Source organism: Eublepharis macularius, chromosome 14, assembly GCF_028583425.1.
Source record: "Eublepharis macularius isolate TG4126 chromosome 14, MPM_Emac_v1.0, whole genome shotgun sequence".
NCBI lineage: Eukaryota > Metazoa > Chordata > Lepidosauria > Squamata > Eublepharidae > Eublepharis > Eublepharis macularius.
The window spans coordinates 65,005,311-65,025,359 of NC_072803.1; the positions used below are offsets into that span (position 1 = coordinate 65,005,311).

General features: G+C 45.9%; 1 protein-coding gene across 1 annotated transcript in view; it reads left to right on the forward strand.

The window, feature by feature from the left end:
* The first annotated feature begins 760 nt into the window (after nucleotides 1–760).
* ADAMTSL2 (ADAMTS like 2) overlaps nucleotides 761–20,049 on the forward strand; it is a 100,602-nt gene continuing 81,313 nt past the window's right edge. Inside the window, exons 1-10 of the mRNA XM_054997279.1 lie at nucleotides 761–782; nucleotides 2,612–2,693; nucleotides 7,138–7,326; nucleotides 7,449–7,551; nucleotides 12,330–12,472; nucleotides 13,482–13,557; nucleotides 14,305–14,407; nucleotides 15,888–16,033; nucleotides 16,137–16,260; nucleotides 18,048–18,128. Coding sequence (XP_054853254.1) covers nucleotides 761–782; nucleotides 2,612–2,693; nucleotides 7,138–7,326; nucleotides 7,449–7,551; nucleotides 12,330–12,472; nucleotides 13,482–13,557; nucleotides 14,305–14,407; nucleotides 15,888–16,033; nucleotides 16,137–16,260; nucleotides 18,048–18,128 — 1,069 coding nt within the window. The remainder of the gene's footprint in view (nucleotides 783–2,611; nucleotides 2,694–7,137; nucleotides 7,327–7,448; nucleotides 7,552–12,329; nucleotides 12,473–13,481; nucleotides 13,558–14,304; nucleotides 14,408–15,887; nucleotides 16,034–16,136; nucleotides 16,261–18,047; nucleotides 18,129–20,049) is intronic.

Here is a 20,049-nt window from a genome sequence, read left to right on the forward strand (position 1 = left end):
TTGGGGGAGGGGGCAAGGATTTCTAGAATGGATTTAGGAGGACGGGCAAGAACAGAATACGGGGCAAGGCCTAACACTGGCTGGGAAATTCCACAGGCCATGCAAGGCCAGAGGCTCAGAGTCATTCACCACCACCACCTGCCACTTGCCGCGCTGGGAAATATACAGAGAAGCCGAGTCCCTTCTGGGCTGATCTGCACATGCCTGGACTGGATTGTGGGAGCCACACTGTATCCTCTGGAGTTTTTGGGTGCAGGGAGAGTAATCCATTCTGAGCTCTCTGAAACCTTTCCCAAGCTTCATCTCATCCCTCACTTTGAAACACTCCATGCACACTCACCAGTGAGAACGTATGCACATATAATATCCACACAGACCGGGACCAAGAATGCACAGGTAGACAAGAGGTCTGTGTCTTAGATTGCCAAAGAAATGCTGAACGTCTGTCTGCACAGTCTCGTTCAGCACATAACACAGCACATTCCAGCATCTGAATCGTCTGGCACACCAAATTCACTTAATGAAACTCAAACTCTCCAAACAAAAGGATGAACATCCAAAGGTCAGGCTTACATGTTCCACACAGGTGGGTCTTATCTTTGCTTCAGCCCTTTCACACAGTGCTACAAGCATTTTGGTAGTAAATAACATCTGCTTGTAATTTCTTGCACCATTGCCAAAAGGACATGAGATGCGAAAACCATCATGTGCAATTGTCTGCCTGTGATTAATGACACACCTGTCAAAAAGCCCAGCCGACATGGCGTATCCACCCAAGGCAGGTAGGTCATTAATCACAGAAAGTTGATGGGATTGGGTTGTTTTACTGCAATAAAGAAACTGGCCATATTTGTGTTCTTTTGACTTGGCCTATAGCAGTGACCACTACAACATTTTAAAATCTAGAGCCAGTATCTTTAAGCATGCCATGAATATCCATTATTTTTTATTCCTAATGTGAAAGCCCCATATTTACATTTATAGATAAGTGTCTCAAAAAGGCAGCAGTTTTGAAAATACGTGATAATGTGGTAAAGTTCAAAGGCAAAAACACTGGAGCAAAGCTAAAAAGGAATCCTGTGGCACTGTAAAAACTTCCACATTTATAATGGTATACATTTTTGTGACTTTGGTCCATAGAACTTCTTTTTTTGGTTTCTGCTACATATACAATGCATGAAAATGACTTAAATCTGCATTACATACCTTACAGAAAAAATGGTACTTCTGAACAGGAAACATGATTTGTAATGAAACCAATTATGCAATGCACAACGATTCAAATCTACATTATATAGTTATCTGGGTTTTTAAATGTGGGTTTCTCTGTGAAGCTAACAGCTCATGAAATTAACAAATGTTCACTATGCCATCATACTGCTGCCTATGCTTCTGAATAAGAAATGTGACATGCAGTGATTATAACATCATGTGATGCACATCAATTATCTGGATCTGCATGGCAAAAACTGTATATCTGCTATTGCAGATAAGTGTTCTGAACATGTCATGATGGTATGCCCAAAGATGAATATTTTTCAGAAATAAAGGTGTAACCACTAAAAATTCTCCATTGAGCCAACTCCCTGAAATTCTTCCTACTCTGTTGTTTAGTAATTTGTGGGGAGAGAGAAGAAAGAGAGGTCAGGGAACAGCATAGCAACTTCCACCCTAGAATTTGGCGTCTTGGGCCACTAATAAGGACAGATGACAGCCCGGCTTTAGTTCTTAATTTTTCCAGGCTGCTGCCAGTTTACCTCAAAACTGTGTTTGCGTTGCTGAATTTTACCTGATCCTCTTCAAGCGGCTGTGTGTGTGCATGCATGTGCTTCAGATGTCTATGTACATAAACGTCAGAGACGCACTGCATCTTAGACTTAGTAGTCTTGAATTAGCAAGTGCACACAATTGCACAAATGATCCAATAGCAGCCACTTGATTTCACAGCCCAATTCTTCCGCAGGGGCAGAATTTCTGAATAACACTTAAGCAAGATTTTGTTTCATTAACTTACTATGTAAAAAGATTGAAGATTGCAGTGTTATGCCGCTATGCTTACTTGGAAGTAAATTATATACATTCCTGCCTTGCTCAGCAAGATGATCCTTACTGGTCCAGCCAGGGCTGCTAGGATTTCTTACATGGCAGACCCATCTCCAGTCTGAGATTTCTTGCTTTATTCAGACCTGCATCACACACATGCACACACACACCCCTTTCAATTCCTTTTAAAATTCTCATCTACCCAGCCTGGCTTCAGGAAACCAACTGGCTGTGGTTGGCTGAGCACTCAGGATGGGGGAGAAGCAAAGTCAGTGAAACTGGGGGGGGGGAATGCTAGGGGGTTGGGGAGACATCTCAGGGAGACGGGAGAGTTCCTCATCGTCTGTCTGACAGCTATAAAACTGACTCAAGTTGACTTGGGATAACCGCTAAGCAGCTCCTCCTCGTTGGAAGTCTGGATCCTTTGGCTGCCCTTTGAAGTTTGAGGAGAGAGAGAGAGAGAGAAAGAGGAGAGGGGGAGAGGAAGGGAGGGAGAAAGTGTGTCTGCAATTGCTGCACCTCCTCCTCCTGCTCCTGCCACAGCCTCAGCTCACTCTTCTCTCCACAGACAAGCCTGTTGCACCTGGTTCCTGGAGCATCTTTCAGCACATGAAAGCAAACATCTGGCTGGCAGTTTCCAATTCTCCAAGGTATGCCTTCCCCCTTCTCTCTCTCATAACCAATTTTGCTTTACCGATGCAAACTTTTAAATGTGCTGGTGATGGTAGGTTTAATTTTAATAAGACCAGCTCCAGTCATTCCAAACCAGTCCTCTTCTAATTTTCTAAATTGCTTGAAGGAGAAATGCATTTACGTTTGGGTCCAATGGAACAATCCTCAGAGGCTAGGTGCTGCGAGAGGCAGGAGACAGTTATATAATACCAGTGCAGCAATAACAAATGTGCAGTAGTTAAAATGTTTTCTCTCTTGTTTTTCTAGCAAGCAAATAAGCTTGCTGTTGTTTCTTACCTGCCCAAAGTAAACAAATTCAGGTGGGTATTTTGGAACGATATTTCCACTAATGGGGCTGACTTTGCAAGAATGCATGGTAACCATGCTTTTTGCTCTTTTCGGACTGAATGAAGAATAATTATTTTACTGGCTTTGGACCAGAGGTGGCTTGAAGCTTTAATGAAAACCAACTGCTTCGGGTAAGTTTCAGCCACCTGTCTCCGGGACGCATGGCCAAGAACTCGGGGGGCTTTAAATTAATTGGTGTTGATTTTGAGACTCTCGGTTCAGCCTGCAGACAGCATTTACACTGTGAAACTGGATGGAGGTAAAGAGATGATAATGCCTTTTTGGAACAACATTAAACAGAACAGTCTCTATAGGGATATTTCATGGTCTGAGGGTATGATTATTGTTCATAGTGCAAAAAGTCCTGGATTTGAATCCTGGTCAAGTCTTTCTTGCCTTCGAACATTTTGTTGCAGACGATGTAGCTGAGTGGTTTGGGCCTGGGATTCACACCAGGTTTCTGTCCTGGTGGTTGTGGGTTCCGCTCCCTCTTCAAACCAAAGCAGGGCAGGAGACTGTACCTCTTAAAACCCCTTGGAAGGGGCCATCATTCTGCCACAGAGCATGTGCTTTGCACTCCTATACCCCTGGGTTCAGTCCTGGAACTGTCTAGTTAAAAGGATATCATATACTGACTCAGGCTGTTGGCCCATCTAATATGGGATTGTCTGCTCTTATTGGCAGCAGCTCTCCAAGGTCTGGGGCTAAGAGTTCTGTCCTGTTATCTCAGCTTGTTTAACTGGAGAGAGCTGGAATTGGAACGGAAGCTTCCTGCGTGTGCAGCAGCACCTATGGGCCGAGGTCCTGGAGCAAGAAGTCCTGGAGAGACACATTCTGGGTATCACATGATGAATCCAAAGCAGAGTTACTCCAGTCTAAGCCCATGAAATCAGTGGGTAACTCTGCTTCAGATTTCACTGTCTGTGTGAGGAGGCAAAATACTTCTCTTTGTGCTGGCTAGAAAAATGGGCCCCTCCTGGTGACCTCCCAGAAGCCGCAGGCTGGCCAGTCCTGTAAACACAATTTCCCAAAGCTGAGACATGGGGGCAGGGGGCATTGGTGGGAATGGCTCCACCGGAAGAGTGGCTCACCTCTTTCTGGGCCTTCTGGCTCTCCCCTGCTAAGTCCCCACCCCCACAGGCCAACTCACAATCCCCTCTGGGTTTATTTCATTCTCAGAAAAGATGTGGCTATGAAGTGGCCTTTGCAAGGGAGAACAGGCCAATGGGGTAGGTCTTTCTTTCTTTCTTTCTTTCTTTCTTTCTTTCTTTCTTTCTTTCTTTCTTTCTTTCTTTCTTTCTTTCTTTCTTTCTTTCTTTCTTTTCGTTACATACTTACTTACGGAAAAATATCCTGCCACTCCAAAGATGTGCTCACAAAGTTAAACCAATGCAATACAATTATAAAAATAAGCTATAAAAATAAGACAAGGGCAAAAACCCAGCATAAAACAAGTTTCCTCACCTGTCACATCCATATCTATCAGATCTTTGTCCCATAGTTCAAGAAGTTCATGGTAGCACATATTGTTCTGTGCCCCTCCATTTTATCATTACAACTATCCTGTGAGGCTGAGATGACTAGATGAAGGTCACCCAGTGAAGCTTCAAGGCTGAAATGGGGACTGTACTTACGTGTGCCTGTCCCTACTCCAAAGATCTAGCCATGACAACATGGCCTCCATCACCTCTGTGCAAATTGCCCTTTCTGTTAGTATTCTGGGTCAGAAGACAGTGTTTGCCGTGAAACATGGAGTGCTGCTGAGAATGCTGGATTTGACCTTATTTCTGTGTTCAGAAATCCAGAGGAGTTAACCATGTTAGTCTGTAGTTGCACAATAGTAAAGTAGCATCTTTAAGACTAACCAACTTATTTGTAACATAAGCTTTCGAGAACCACAGCTCTCTTCGTCAGATGCATCTGACGAACCATTGTTCTCTTCGTCAGATGCATCTAACGAAGAGAGCTGTGGTTCTTGAAAGCTTATGCTACGAATAAGTTGGTTAGTCTTGAAGGTGCTACTAGAATCTTTACTATTGTGTTCAGAAAGGCATTTATATCAAGGTTCAGGCGACAGGCACATTTATTTAGCTAAATAATTGGTCTTACGGTCACAGAGCATCAGAGGGGGGAAGTGAAACTTCCCGAGATACTTTTTTTTGAGGGAGGGGGAACAGCTGACTCAAAACTGGGAAAGGATCCTAAATCAATCCACCCACCACTGAAGAGTGTTCCTAAGGTCATAGATCCAGAGGAGTTGGCTGTGTTAGTCCGTAGTTGCAAAACTACAGACTTTCTTCCTAAGGTCTTCACTGGAGAAGGCAAAAGCCCTTCCTAAGTGTCAGAGCTCTTCAAGCTTGCCAGACCCAGGAACCCACTTTAACATCTATCGGGATATATCCACAGGAGAGCAATGACCTCATCTGAGTGGAGGAAGGAAGGGCTGTCTATTGCAAGCAAGCATGAGGCACTGGGGGACCATCTAGTGGGGTAGGCCGGGGGGCCAGGGGAAACGAAAGGCAAGGGAGAGTTTTTGTGGGAAGGGGGATCTCTGATCTTGTTCATGTTGAAAAGGAATCCTCTCCATCACTGAGTGATCTCTGTGTGTGTACACATGTGCATGTGTGGAAAGGGAAGCTGGGGGTATGGCACTCTCTATGCACATGTACGATCACCAGGGCCTTCCAAAAAGCAGCAGATCCCCCTCCCCTCAAGGCAGCTCTGCAGTGGAGAGAAACACGCCTGTGGGTCTCCCAAGCCATAAGCTAAAGACCAACCACTTCCAATCCCCAGCAAGCTGGCTGGAGGGACTGACAGTTGTGAGGCCCAGCTTGGAGACCTGTGGGACCCCGGGGAGCTTGCCCCCCTTTGCCTTTCTGGCATGCTCTACCAGAGCATGCTGCCATGCTCTGCTATGCCCAGCTGCTTCCAACTGACTGCTCCTGAGGTGGGTTGCCTTCTCATCTGGACTGGTTCTTGCCAGGAATGGCTTGCCCAGCACAACTGGAGCAGGACACCCAGCAACACAGATGCAGTCTGGAAGGTGTGGAGAGAATACCCATGGAGTATTAACAGTATTAACGTAAGAATCCATTTTGGATTGGGAAACAGCCTGTCCACTCGAGATGGTGAGAACCAGGGATGAGCAGAACTTCAGGAAATTTTCTCTCCAGGCAGCCAAAAGCAGAGTTGGGAGACAGGAAAGAGCCCACACTTCAAACTTAGACCGGACCACTCTTCAGATTGGAAAAGCTCAGTGTGCTCTGCAAAACTTGGGGAGGTGTAGGAGGCAGTGAAAGGTACAGCCACATCTAGGTTTGTGGCCAGGCTCACCCTTGGCTGAAATTTCATGATAGAAAGATTGATAGACTCCAGCCTTGAGTCTCTTGTGTGGGGTAGGGAAGGTGGAGTGCCGGTGGAGTGCCAAGGGACTACTCAGGTGAGAGGTGTTGGGTCTGGCAATGGGCTTCCTGGCCCACATTAAAGGTCCAGCCGGATGCCAAAGAAGCTGGTGCTTAAATCTTTCTCACTGAAACCTTTGACAGATGAATGGATCAGTGTTGCTTCCAGGCAACCATCAAATGCTCTTTCAGATGCCAACATAAATTCCTGCCTGGGAGTTAAGATCACAGGGAGTGGCCCTTCTTACTGTCCCATCAACCAAAGAAGCTCGGTTAGTGAGTGCACAGAAGAGAGCCTTTTCGGTGGTAGCCCCACAACTGGGGAACAATCTCCCTGTGCCTGACCTCCTCACTCTCTAGCTCCAGGAGGCAGCTGAATACTTTTATTTAGAACTGCTTTTTAATGTGGGCTGGTTTATAACTGTGTTTTAACTCTTAACTGTGTTTTAACTGTTGTTCTTTGATATGCTTATGTTGTTTATATTTTGTAAGCCACCTTGAGCACCTTTGGAGGAAAGGTGGCTAATAAATATTTTAAATCCATAATAATAAAACGCCACTGGTGGACTGTTCCCTGGCCACCGCTGTACTTACTCCCAGGGGAGTGTGCACAACCTGGTGCCATCATGCTCAACATTTCTCTCTGCTTCCCAGGGCTGTTTTCACTCTCCAGGAGAGCAAAGCAGCCACCCAGAGGTATCCTGATTCACAGGACGGAGTTGCCAGAACCAGCAGTGTGGCACAGTGTGGCTTTCCATGTGTCTGGCTTCCTGTGCAATCTGAGAGTCCCATTCCCCCACCCCCGCCCCGCCCCGCAGTCCTTTGAGGAATCCCAGCAAGCTGCCTTGACCTATATGGAAAGGTGAGGTATAAATGTTCAAACAAACACTCTCCGTTCAAAGATGTCCCTGGGACCTCAGTTGACCCTATAGATACCTTGTAAGTAACTTGGAAAGCTTTAAGTTTTGCCTCATGCTGTGGCAGGATGAAGATACTTGACCTGAGCTGGAGCTGCCAGTTCAGCCACCTGAAAAGGACTCTCGCCCTTGCGATCTTCTTGGGGAGCCTTGCCTTCGTGATCTCCCAGGTAAATGCTGAAAGGGATGGGATTCTTTTCTGGGATACTCTGAAAAAACTAACACCGAATTGTTGTTCCTTTTGCTGAGTCTTAGCTTACAGTTTTTCACAGTTATGAAGGGCATTGAGAAGTGTCCCTCCATCCATTGACTGTTTTGCACCTTCGGTTCAGTTGTAGTGATGGAGTGGAGTCCAAACCATGGGAATACTGGATTTCTTGGACCCATCCCATTGATCTGTTTAGGACTGGACCCAGTTGGGGCAGAGTCTGTCTCATTTTGGCCCCCAAAGTGCCTTTCTATACTGGGACTTTGAGGGGGAGGGAGGTATTTGTGAATTGTGTAGGGGGTTGGACTACATGACCCTAGAGGTACCTTCCAGTTTGGAGCCAGTTTGGTGTAGTGGTTAAGAGCGCAGGGCTCTAATCTGGAGAGCTGGGTCTGATTCCCCACTCCTCCACTTGAAGCCAGCTGGGTGACCTTGGGCTAGTCACAGCTCTCTGGAGTTCTCTCAGCCCTACCTACTTCACAGGGTAATTATTGTTGTGGGGATAATAATAACACACTTTGTAAACCGCTTTGAGTGAGCATTAAGTTGTCCTGAAGGGCAGTATATAAATCGAATGTTGTTTGTTGTTGTTGTTGTTGTTGTTGTTGTTATGTTGAACAGTCTCCAAGCCCTATCATCAGGCATGCTGGAAGACCTTGAGGACAATCTGGAATGGGACCCAATTTAAATGAAATTACTTTATGAAGTCTCATGTTCACGCCCCCAATTAGTTCAGTTTAATAGGTACTGTTCTGAACTGATGAGGGGGCCCACTCATTGGCAGACATTGGGTCTTGGTGATGTAATCACAAAACCAACTCTGATTGGCTAAGTAGTGCTGTAATTCTGTCACTGATTGGCTGGGATCACTCATGTGTCTGATCTAGCGGGGGAAAGGGAGGGGAGAGCCCAGAAGCCAGATGGGGAGGATGGAATAGTTAAAAGGGTGAATGGAATAAAGAAAAGGGTGGATATTTGCATAATATACACTGCCGTCCTAAGTAGCGTTGTACACTTCTAAGACCATTGACTTCAATGGACTTAAAAGAGTGTAACTTTGCTTAGGACTGTGCTCATAGTGTGTTTTAGGAAATTTTTACTCCATGAAAATATAGTGTGTTTGACCCTAAGATCAAAACCTGAGAATATGAAATAGAGTATTAGTTTAAACTTCTGTACTGAGTGAAGGTGGCATACTCCAAGAGCCATTGCTAGAATTCAAAGGATAGAGTCCAGTAATGTGGCTATTAAATTAAGGAACTAAAGGGACAGTCCTTATCAATCCTCACCCCCTACAAAAAAGATGTGATTGAAAAGATGAGCAGTATTGAGTTTTGAGTGGCAAGTGGCAACTTGGCCACTCAGAAAGGTGATGCTGGGTGTGAGCTGTGAACCGGGAGCCCTGAGTTCAAATTAATCTCAGCTGTGAATTCATCAGGTATGCAAGTGTTCCCAGCCCTCCCCATCTCCCTCATGGGTTTAATCATGCTTTATAACATGTGCTACTCCTTAATGGTAGCCTTGCCAATCTGTTGCTGCAAACACTGAAAAGGCGGCAGCAGCAGCTTAAAGACTAACAGTGGTGGCCTTAGACTGGAGTAACTCTTCTTAGGATTGCATGCAACAGATTTATTGGGGCAGAAGTTTTTCTGGACTAGCTCCCACTTCATCTAAAAGCTCTTTTTTTTGTTTGTGAGAGAATGGAGCCCTGTAAAGGACTCAGTGTGCCATGGGAACAGAGCAAGGGTCCAGTAGTACCCAGGGCTTTTTTCTGGGAAAAGAGGTGGTGGAACACAGTAGGTTGCCCTCGGAGAAAATGGTCACATGGCTGGTGGCCCCACCCCCTGATCTCCAGACAGAGGGGAGTTTAGATTGCCCTCCGCGCCACTCAGCGGCGCGGAAGGCAGTCGAAACTCCCCTCTGTCTGGAGATCAGGGGGCGGGGCCACCAGCCATGTGACCATTTTCAAGAGGTTCCGGAACTCCGTTCCACCACGTTCCCCCTGAAAAAAAGCCCTGGTAGTACTTATAAGACTAACAAAATTTGTGGCAGGGTCTGAGCTGTCGTGAGTCACAGCTCACTTCTTAAGATCTTAGTCTTCTAGGTGCTACTGGACTCTTTGTCTTTTCTACCGCTACAGACAGACTAACACAGCTGCCCGTCTCGATCTAGTATGCCATGAGCGACGCACCAGTGACAATAGCCCTGCCCCAGCACTGCAAGCGGCTTGAAGGAAGTGTTTGCATAGAACTGGGCTATAGGTTTCTGATGCTGAGATGTTGTATTTAAATATTTATAGTTTGAATTATTGGGAATTATTACAGGTTCTCATTGTTTTTTAACGTTTGTAATCCATGAGTTCCTTCATTGCTACAAAGATGGACAAAAATGCTATAGATCAATAAATAATAAAAATACATGAAAATGGGGCTTGTGTTCTCATCATACTTTTCTTTCTTGCCAGTGGGTCTGCAAGTTTTGTATTGTTTCAAAAGAGTCTAAAAAGCTGTTTGATGACAGATCACAGAGGGACGCGAGAAGAGATGCCTCCCTCAGATTCCCTTTCCTCCCTCTTATTGGTCTCCAGCCATTCAGGGCCAAATGACACGTCATGATTTGTAACATGTGGGTTTGAGTTCTCCCTTACCTGACCTTGATTCTGGCAGCTAGACATCAGGAGGGAAACTACATGAGATGCCCGGGCATGTGTCAGGTTCCGCAAGGTTCCCTGGGTAGTGTAGTCTTACAAAGAACAGCAGCTCGATGTGATTCTCCATAGGGGGAAGAGCGATGGGAGGGATTCTCTCTTTCAAAAAACCTTGGGTTGGGTTTTTCTCTGGGAGCTCGGGGGCGGGGGGGGGGGGAGAATGGGACATAAGAGGAAGAAATCTTTAGAAAGTAATCTGTCCAAGTCTGAGTAGGTATAGAGCAGATGGAGGATTGACATTTGTCCCTAAATGCCCCAACAACTAAAAGCCAGAATTTTTGCTGTTCTTCAACAGAGATATTTTAATTAAAGAGTCCCAACTGCTAATAGCATGTTGCCACTTTTAATGAGCTATAATGAGTTGAATTTGTTTTTTTAATTGAAAGTACTGCTGGGGTATATTGGTAGCCTTACTGTTACAATAACCACGGTAGACGGCTTGTAGCTGGGACTTCAGGCTCTGGCATTCTTCATCAAACCAGGGGTCAGTGCTTCTTCAAGAAATCCAGGGCAGCTTTTTGCAAGAGAGAGATCCTCGGCTGGGGATATTCTATCTCTCTCTCTCTTGCCAATCCTTTTTACAAGAGGGAGGGGCAGAATCTCTCCTACTGCTCTTCCCCCAGCGGAGAATTGCATCAAGTGGCTGTTCTTTGGAAGACTACACTACCCAGGGAACCGTGCGGTATCTGACTCATGAAGGACACGATAACATGTGTTTGTGTAGTTTGGCTCTGAGTGAACCTGTTTTCCAGGCACACAGGGGTCCAACTCAGATCAAGACCATGGCACAGGGAGGATGAGCTTCAGACTGCCCCCCCAACCCAATCCATTGCCCCAATCTGAAGCCTTACGCGTCATGCAAATGGCACACTAAGGCAGCTGTAGCCTTTTTTGCATCAATGCCACAGTCCTGATCCAAATCGGGTCCCTGCAGACTTGGAAAACAAGTTCCTCCCCCACTCCTGACATCTACCTGTTATGTTAGGTCAAGGGAACCCCAGACCCTGCGCGGCACAAATCTTAGAATGTCGCTTCAGCCTAAGAAAGGTTTTCCAGTGAGAGAAAAATTAGAGCCTTTCCTGACCACCAAACTTCCACCGTCCCACTTTTCTGGCTATCCAGAGAGATTAGCTGACCCTTCTGCAAGCGAGAGCTTCCCACAAGCAGCCTCGTTGCCGAAGTAGTGGGCTGGGGCTGAGAAGGGAATCAGGCCAAAGCAGAACTGAAAAAACCAACCTGAAGCATTTCTCCTCCGTCCTGAGCCAACACAGAAACTAAAACATTATTTGAAAGTCTTTGGTAGAAGAGAACCCTAAAAAACAATAAGGTTACCACTTAAGAAGGGTTCAAATTGTCCAGAATGAATCATGAGCATGGAAAACTAACCTTGGGAAAGCATTTAAATATTTTCATTTGGCCTTGCCTCCCATCCTCTAAAAAGGCAGGGAAACTGGAGATAAGGAGTCCAGTGGCACCTTTAAGACTAACCAACTTTATTGTAGCATAAGCTTTTGAGAACCACTGCTCTCTTCATCAGATGCATCTGATGAAGAGAGCTGTGGGTCTCAAAGGCTTATGCTACAATAAAGTTGGTTAGTCTTAAAGGTGCCACTGGACTCTTTACTATTTTGCAACTACACCAGACTAACACGGTTAACTCCTCTGGATCTGGAGACAAGGAGTTATGTGACCCTTTGAGGCCAGTGTAGTGTAGTGGTTAGAGCGTTAGATTAGGGTCCTGGGAGTCCTGGGATCAAATCCCCACTCTGTCATGGAAGCTTGCTGGGTGATCTTGGGCTAATCACACACTCTCAAGTTATTGTGAGTTGTTGTGGAGGAATATAAGCTGGTTTGGCTCCCTACTAGAATATAAGTGAAGCAAATAAGTAAATCATTGGCCTGAACCAGAACCAAAGCAGACTGTTTCGGTCCTAGCTGAGTCCCAGGGGAGCTGCTGATCCTCCTGTGTGGACCTTCCAATCAATCCTGTCTTTCTTTTTCTGCTTGGGATTCTCCCTTGGGGCGGTGAATAGGAGAACACACAGACTTCGAACAGCCTAGAAGGCGGCGCAGACGTCACTGCCTACTGGTGGGGCGAGTGGACCAAGTGGACGGCCTGTACTCGGACGTGTGGGGGAGGGGTCAAGTCCCAGGAGAGGCACTGCCTCCGGCAGAGGTAACTTCACCAGTCTAAGGGTAACCAAAGAGGTTGGAACAACAACAAAAATGTGAATTAAATATAACTCCAAATGTGATACAAATGGATAGAACACCAGTATATCATTTAATTCAACAATTGAAAGTGCAAAAGTGTGATTAAAAGCATCAACAGTGTGGTTCAACATAGAAGTACCATACCCTTGTGTGTATACACCTAGTAAGCCTCCTGGAGGAACGCAGTGGCACATCATCTCCTGGCATTCAGCACTGTGGGCCGTAACCCAACATCTAGGAGCCATTTGGATAAGTATCCTTGGGGTAAATTTACCGCCCCTCTAGCACACATTTGAATTGCAGCCATCATGAAGCCATCATGAAGCACCACTACAAGTTTCCACGACAGGGAGCATGTACGTGTCAGATGTGTGTGCTTATGATCGAAGCCATTAGTATTGATCACCAAGTGGCCGAGAACTTAAAAAGCAGACAGCATGGAGCTAAAGAGACCCACCCCATGGTCTGATCCAGATAAGACCCCTTGGGATGGTCACAGCTTCTTCAGTTGTCTCTTGGGCATGGGCTGACCACATTCTCCTAGGCAGTACTTTTGCCGGGAGTACAATGTACCCAGCCCACAGGCTCCCCCAGTCATCTTCTTCCTCCCCACAGTCCCAGCCTGCACCTGAATTATGGCCAAAAAGCAGGCCAGACGCTTGGGGAGGAGTGGGCGGATGGAAAGTACTGGCTAGCAGATGTGACTGACCAAGAGTCAGCCAGGGAAGGAGTTGGGAGTCAAAAGGGCTTTGTATGGGAAGCCCTTCCAACACAGGCAACTGCGGGGTAGACTGTACTTTGGAGTGGCCCTCAAATCAGGGCATTCATAAAATGTCTTTTAAATGGAATCACAGACACACAATTATTATGTAACTGCTAAAAACAGAAACCAAGGTGGGAAAATGAATGCTGGTATAGAAGCGCATTTTTTTTTCTTTTGAGATGATCTTTCCCTGCTTTTCTCTGTTTAGAAGGAAGTCAGTAAGAGGGCTTGCTAACAAAACATGTACTGGAACATCCAAAAGATACCAGCTGTGCAAAATACAAGTAAGAATATTTTGTGTTTGCTTTATTGAGCCTGAAAGCAAAATATGATTGTATGAAAGGGCAAGGGTTGTTTAGAAGGCAAAAGATTTGAGGGGAGAGGAGACAGATTCGTTAGGTAGAGAAAACTGAGGAGACGTGTTGGAGTATATGAGTGAAGTAGATGGAAGAAAAGGACAGCTGGAGAGGAGACTTCTTGTCATTGTCATTCGAGGGAATATTTTAGATATGGAGGAAGAGCTGTGTAGTGAGAGAAAGAGGCGTTAGAGGGAATCTGACAGTTTGTTACTGGGGCATGTGTGTCAAAGTTGAACTGCAGTGTTTCATATTTGTTGAAACAAATATCCAATAAAAATAAATGGAAAAGAAAGGCTAGGATCCAGAGGCCCACACAAAGAACTTCTGATGCAGTCAGGGGCTTGGGGGAAGCGGTTTACTTTTCCCTTCCTGACCTGCCCTTCTGGATGGTAGGCTTGCCTTTGGCGGGGAGGTGCACATGCTGTAGACTATGTTGGGCCCTTTAGATCCTGGACATGGGCTGCACACTGGCACACAATGAAACTGTTACAACCTGCTTGCAAGGTAGACTTGGTTATTGTCTCAGCATCTCTGATCACCATTGTCTTGAGTCTTGATAGGCAGACTTTGGGAGAAAGGCTAATACAAGTAACTGAATCAGGCAACTGGCATGCGTCAGAAAATCCTCGCACCTTCCTTTCATCAGGCTGTGGGTCTGTTCTTCATTTCCAGCAGTGCCCTCCAAATGGAAGGAGCTTCCGGGAAGAGCAATGCTCATCATTCAACTCTCATGTGTACAACGGACAGACATATCAATGGAAACCTTTATATCCTGGTAAACAAGAAGGCCTTTCTTTATGTGATTTTGACAACACAAAGCCAATTTTTTTTTAAAAAAAATAATGTTTGAAATGAATAGATCTCTGTGTTGCTCCTTCTTATGAGATTTGAACTGATTCAGCGAGGATGCCACCCACCCACTTTCCCTAACTCAAAAAAGTGTTGTGCAAGTTGCAACAGCTTTTTTTTTGAAAAAAATGTTATCACTAAATAGGGCTGTGCTGTTTCAATTACCATGATGAAACTAGTGATTACAGCAGAAAATCTTTTCCCTAAAAGACATGTGTGGTTATTCATATTTTTCCTTCAGTCAGTTGTTCACACACATGTAGGCTTGATTCTCTGTACTTATGGTGATTGGGGTCACTGTGTATAGTTAAAATAATGTCACCAATTGATGAATTAGGCCAGTACATACTGTAGTGCCCACCTTCAGTCTGAGGCAAGGATTATAGTCCTGAGAATTCTTCCCTGGTTTAGTTCATGACTCAAGCCGCAGAATAACCCCTGACTAGAGTGCTGCCACCTTCCTTTCTTTGAAAGCTACAGGGCACATTTCCCTGGAGGCTTCTGCTTAGCCTGTCTGCCTGTCTCCTGCCTCTCTTCCTTCCCCTTCCAGTGCCAAAATTTCACAAGAGCAGCAGCAGCCCTTGCACCAACAGCCTGGGCAATGTCATTCTCTGGCATGCTTCAGTCCTCATTTTTGAAGGCAGAGGCCCCCACAAAGGGACCTGTCTGCTACCCCTGCCTTACCCTGGCATCAGGTACATTTGAACTAGGGGAAGGAAGCAGGACAGGGTTTGGGGGTTTAAGAGAGGGCACTGGGATCACAGGGGATATGTTTGGATCCTGTTGTGCTCCTGCAATGGGAGCAAAGTGGGCCTTCTGAATTTGGTTCAGGGGAAAAAACTTTTCTGGGAAATTTGAAAATTAAGCCTTGGTGGGTGGGCTTTGCCAATCACTAGTAGGCTACTCCCCGTCCCAATTTGGCCCTCAGGTGTATTCCTTGAGTTTCTCATATAATCCCATAACATTCGAAGATAAGAAAAGCTCACTTGAGTAAGTCTACAAGCCCATCTATTTCACTCTGTTTCTCTGAATAAGCAACCTGATGCACCCACCAAGTCCGCAAGCAGAGCTTGCTGCCAAAAGAGCCAACAGTCCCCCCTGCCAGTTGTTTGCCTCCTTGCAACTGGGATTCAGAAGCGCTGCCTGTGAACCTGAAAGTTCTCCTTAGCTACTGGGAATGGCTAGATTTGTCATCAGTGAGACATTTGCTTCTATGGGACAAAAGGAAGCCCTGCCTTTGGTAGTGAGGCCAAAGCCTGACCTTCCCCAACAAGGATTCTGCAAGGGTCTATGTAACGTGCAACCCTTTTTCTGCTCCCACCCCACTCACTTTCTCCAGTGATGTCTGATCAGCGACTCCTTGTGTGTGATGAGGTGCACAATGTTGTCTATCCTTCTCTCATTAGATGACTACGTTCACATCTCCAGCAGGCCCTGCGACCTCCACTGCACAACCGTTGATGGTCAAAGGCAACTAATGGTCCTAGCCCGGGATGGGACGTCTTGTAAATACTCCGATTTCCGAGGGGTTTGCGTGTCTGGAAAATGTGAGGTTGTTAAACATTATAGCAACCTTATTGACAGTCGAATTTTTGAAATTGTAGTGGCTGTCCCCTTTGCCTGGCCCTCAATACTCTATTTACACTGTTTTATAGCCCATTGGGTGCGATGGAATTCTGTTCTCTACCCACACACTGGATAAATGTGGTGTCTGCCAAGGGAACGGGAGCAGCTGCACCCACGTGACTGGGAATTACAGGAAGGGACATTCACACCTCGGTAAGACTGTAGATGCCCCCTCTCTGACCTTGTTTTGGAAATGGCTGCTGGAAGACACAGTCACAGGCAAAGCTGCCATCCCTCCTGATATCCAGAGAGGGCAAGTTGTCAGATCTGGATGCTCCGGTCTTCTGGTGTGTGTGTGTGTGCCTCCAGGAGAACAGGAGGGAGGGCAAACTGCAGTGGAAGGCCATGATGACTGTCTGTGTATACCTCGTATTTCACCTGGATTTAGTTTCCTGATGCTACTTAGCTAGAAACCTGGAATTTACTCTGCATTTGAACAGAAACAAATTTGAATTCCCAACCCTGTTCTTGAATTATTGGCCACCTCTAAAGGAAACACATCCAATAAGTGGGGTGGCCCATACTTACAGCATTCATTTCTGGTTGAAATATGTTTCTGGGAGCTCTCTCAGCCCCACTCACCTCACAGGGAGATTATTGTTGTGGGGATAATAATGACATACTTTGTAAACCACTCTGAGTGGGCGATAAGTTGTCTTGAAAGGTGGTATATAAATCAAATGTTATTAACCTCTAGGTGGGGCTTGGAGATTCCCTAGAATTATAAGTGATCTCCAGAGGGCAAAGAAGGGTAGATTCTATTTTCATCAGATTGGAGGGAGGTGTCCAGTGGGGTGCCACAGGGCTCGGTTTTGGGCCCGGTACTTTTCAATATTTTTATCAATGGTCTGGATGAGGGAGTGGAAGGGCTGCTCATTAAATTTGCTGATGATACCAAATTGGGAGGGGTAGCAAACACCCAAGAAGATAAAATTAAAATTCAACAAGACCTGAATACTCTGGAGAAGTGGGCAGCTGTGAATAGGATGCAATTCAACCAAGACAAGTGCACAGTATTACATCTGGGCCACAGAAATGGGAAGCACAAATACTGGATGGGGGATACACTTCTGGGCAGTAGTATATGTGAAAGGGATCTTGGGGTAAGAGTGGACTGTAAACTAAATATGAGCAGTCAGTGTGATGCAGTGGCAAAAAAGGCTAATTCAATCTTGGGTTGTATCAAAGGGGCCATAGCACTGAAATTGCAGGAGGTCATAGCCCCTCTCTATACTGCCTTGGTCAGGCCGCACCTGGAGTATTGTGTGCAGTTCTGGAGGCCTCACTTCAAAAAGGATGTGGAAAAAATCGAGAGGGTGCAGAGGAGAGTGACGAGGATGATCAGGGGTCTGGAGACTGAGCCCTATGAGGAAAGGCTGAGGGCCTGGGGAATGTTTAGTTTGGAGAAGAGGAGGTTGATGGGGGACATGATTGCTCTCTTTAAATATTTGAAAGGCTGTCATTTGGAGGAGGGCAAGAAGCTGTTCCAGTTGGCAGCAGAGGGTAGGACCCGAAGAAACGGGCACAAAGGTACCGGCTGGATATTAGGAAAAACTTTTTCATGGTCAGAGTAGTTCAAAAGTGGAATCAGCTGCCTAGGGAGGTGGTGAGCTCCCCCTCACTGGCAGTTTTCAAGAAGAGGCTGGATGAATACTTGTCAGAGATGCTTTAGGCTGATCCTGCACTGTGCAGGGGGTTGGACTAGATGGTCTGTATGGCCCCTTCCAACTCTATGATTCTATGATTCTATTGCATTATACCCCACTGAGGTCCCTGCCCACTCCAGGTTCCACCATCAAATCTCCAGGAATTGCCCAACTTGGAGCTCACACCCCTAGGTAAAAATGTGAGGCAGCCGTGTTACTTTTGATCTAGGCATGCTGGGATTTGGTTGCTGCTGTACAGTTTCCCTTTCATTCATGATTGTAGGTTTTTTGCAGGTTACTCTTTGGTGACTCACATTCCCGCTGGAGCAAGAGACATCCAAATAGTGGAACGGAAAAAATCAGCTGATGTTTTGGGTGTGTACGATGCCTGTTGTAACCAAAAGTATGTGTCCCTTCTTTGCCAACAGCTCAAAGTCCACTTATCCATGAGCCCTCTGTGAGGCTTTCGTTGGCCGTCCTTCCCTTGATTCCTCTATCCTTACCTACCAGGCCTCAACTGTTCAGGACGCTTTCTACTCTGGTCCTTTCCATCAGCTTCTCTGTCTCTGAGCATTCTTCCTATCTTACTTCCCAGTCCATAGCCAGCCTCCATCCCTTCCTGTTCCTGCCCCCTGCCCACTCTGTTAATTGCACACAGCTCTTCCTAATTCTCTGTGAGGTTTCTCTCAGAGCTAAACTGCATGAGATGAATTACACGAGACGAATTACACGAGGACGCTCAAGTGAAGGGAGATGCGCTGTTAGCTGGGAAGCGTAGTTTGAATTTCACCTGACCTAGCAAAGATCACTCCTCAGAGGATTTGTTAATAATTTACATAACCTTTGGGGAAGCAAAGAGAAAATTAACAAACCCTTTGAGGAGCAATCTTTGCTGGCTTTGTAGAGAGGTGAAATTAACAAACCCTTTGAGGAGGGATCTAGCCAGGTCTGTAGAGAGAGGTGAAATTCAAACGACACTTCCTGGTTCACATTGCATCTCCCTTCCCTTGAGCGTCCTCGTTTAATGTAGTTTAGCTCTTGTTAGCTTTCATGTAGTTTAGCTCTTAGTTGACCATCCTTTCCCTCACTGTTTGCCAGCTTTCCATTACTAAACTCTTTGTTCCGAGAAGTCAGAATGTTCTCAAACATTCCATCATAACACTAGTCCGTCTAATAGCAGTGGTTTTGGACACATGGAACTGTCCTTGGTCTATCAAAGTCAGCATCGACTGCTCTGACAGGCAGCAGCTCTCCAGGGTCTCAGGTAGAGAGAGATCATTTTTACCAGCTACTGTCTGGTCCTTTTATCTGGAGATGCTGCAGTTTGAACCTGCATGCCTTGCAAATACCCTGCTACTGAACCATGGCTGCTCCTTATGGGCACGTGGGCTGTAGGTGACTGGCAGGTAATCATATGTCAATAGCCAGCTTTTTTTTTTTGGTTAAATCTTGCTTTTTTTGGAGAGGTAGACTATAAGTGAAATAAGTAAATAAATAAATTCATAAAGGGGGAGAACATAGTGCTAAGGCATATATTTCTGCAAATTTCAAGTTTCCAGTAAAATATGAAAACAGATAAAAATTGGGAGGCTAAAAAAACCCTTCCCCAGAGTAGAAAAGAGCAAGAGTCTAGTAGCACCTGTTAGACTAACAAAATTTGTGGTGGGGTATTAGCTTTCATGAGTCACAGCTTGTGACTCACAAAAGCTCGTACCACACCACGAATTTTGTTAGTCTTACAAGCGCTGCTAGACTCTTGCCCTTTTCTGTTGCTACAGACACACTAACACGTCTACGCATCTTGATCTACCTCCCCAAAGTGAAAGTGGCATATGTGCAGATCTCATGGGCAGGGTGGAGGAAGAACTTTAGCCGGTGTTTGGGGTTGCCTGACAACGGTGCTTGACTATGGAAGGAGGCAAGTGGAAGGGATGGAAGCAAGTATTGGGTGAGGGAGGGGGGATGAGGAGAAAAAATTGGGGTTGCAAGGAGAAGGAGAGCCAGGCCTGGGCCGGGTGAGGAAGCAGCAAATAGGCTGAGCACCAGCCGAGGATGGACTGGGCAGGTGGATTGGGAGGGGGAAAGAGTTCATTCAGAAGGGTTTGTGACTGAGGAGTGGGTGAAGATGGAGCAGATGGAGGACAGCCAAGTGGGACTGAAGCAAAAGGAAGGAAAGTGTGGCCAGTGGGAAAGGGAATGGGATTTCTTCTTCCTTACAAGTCCTTGTGGGTCCTCCTCCCATCTCTAATGTTTTTGTGTGTAGCAGCAGCAGGTTTGCAGTGTACTTTCCAGAACA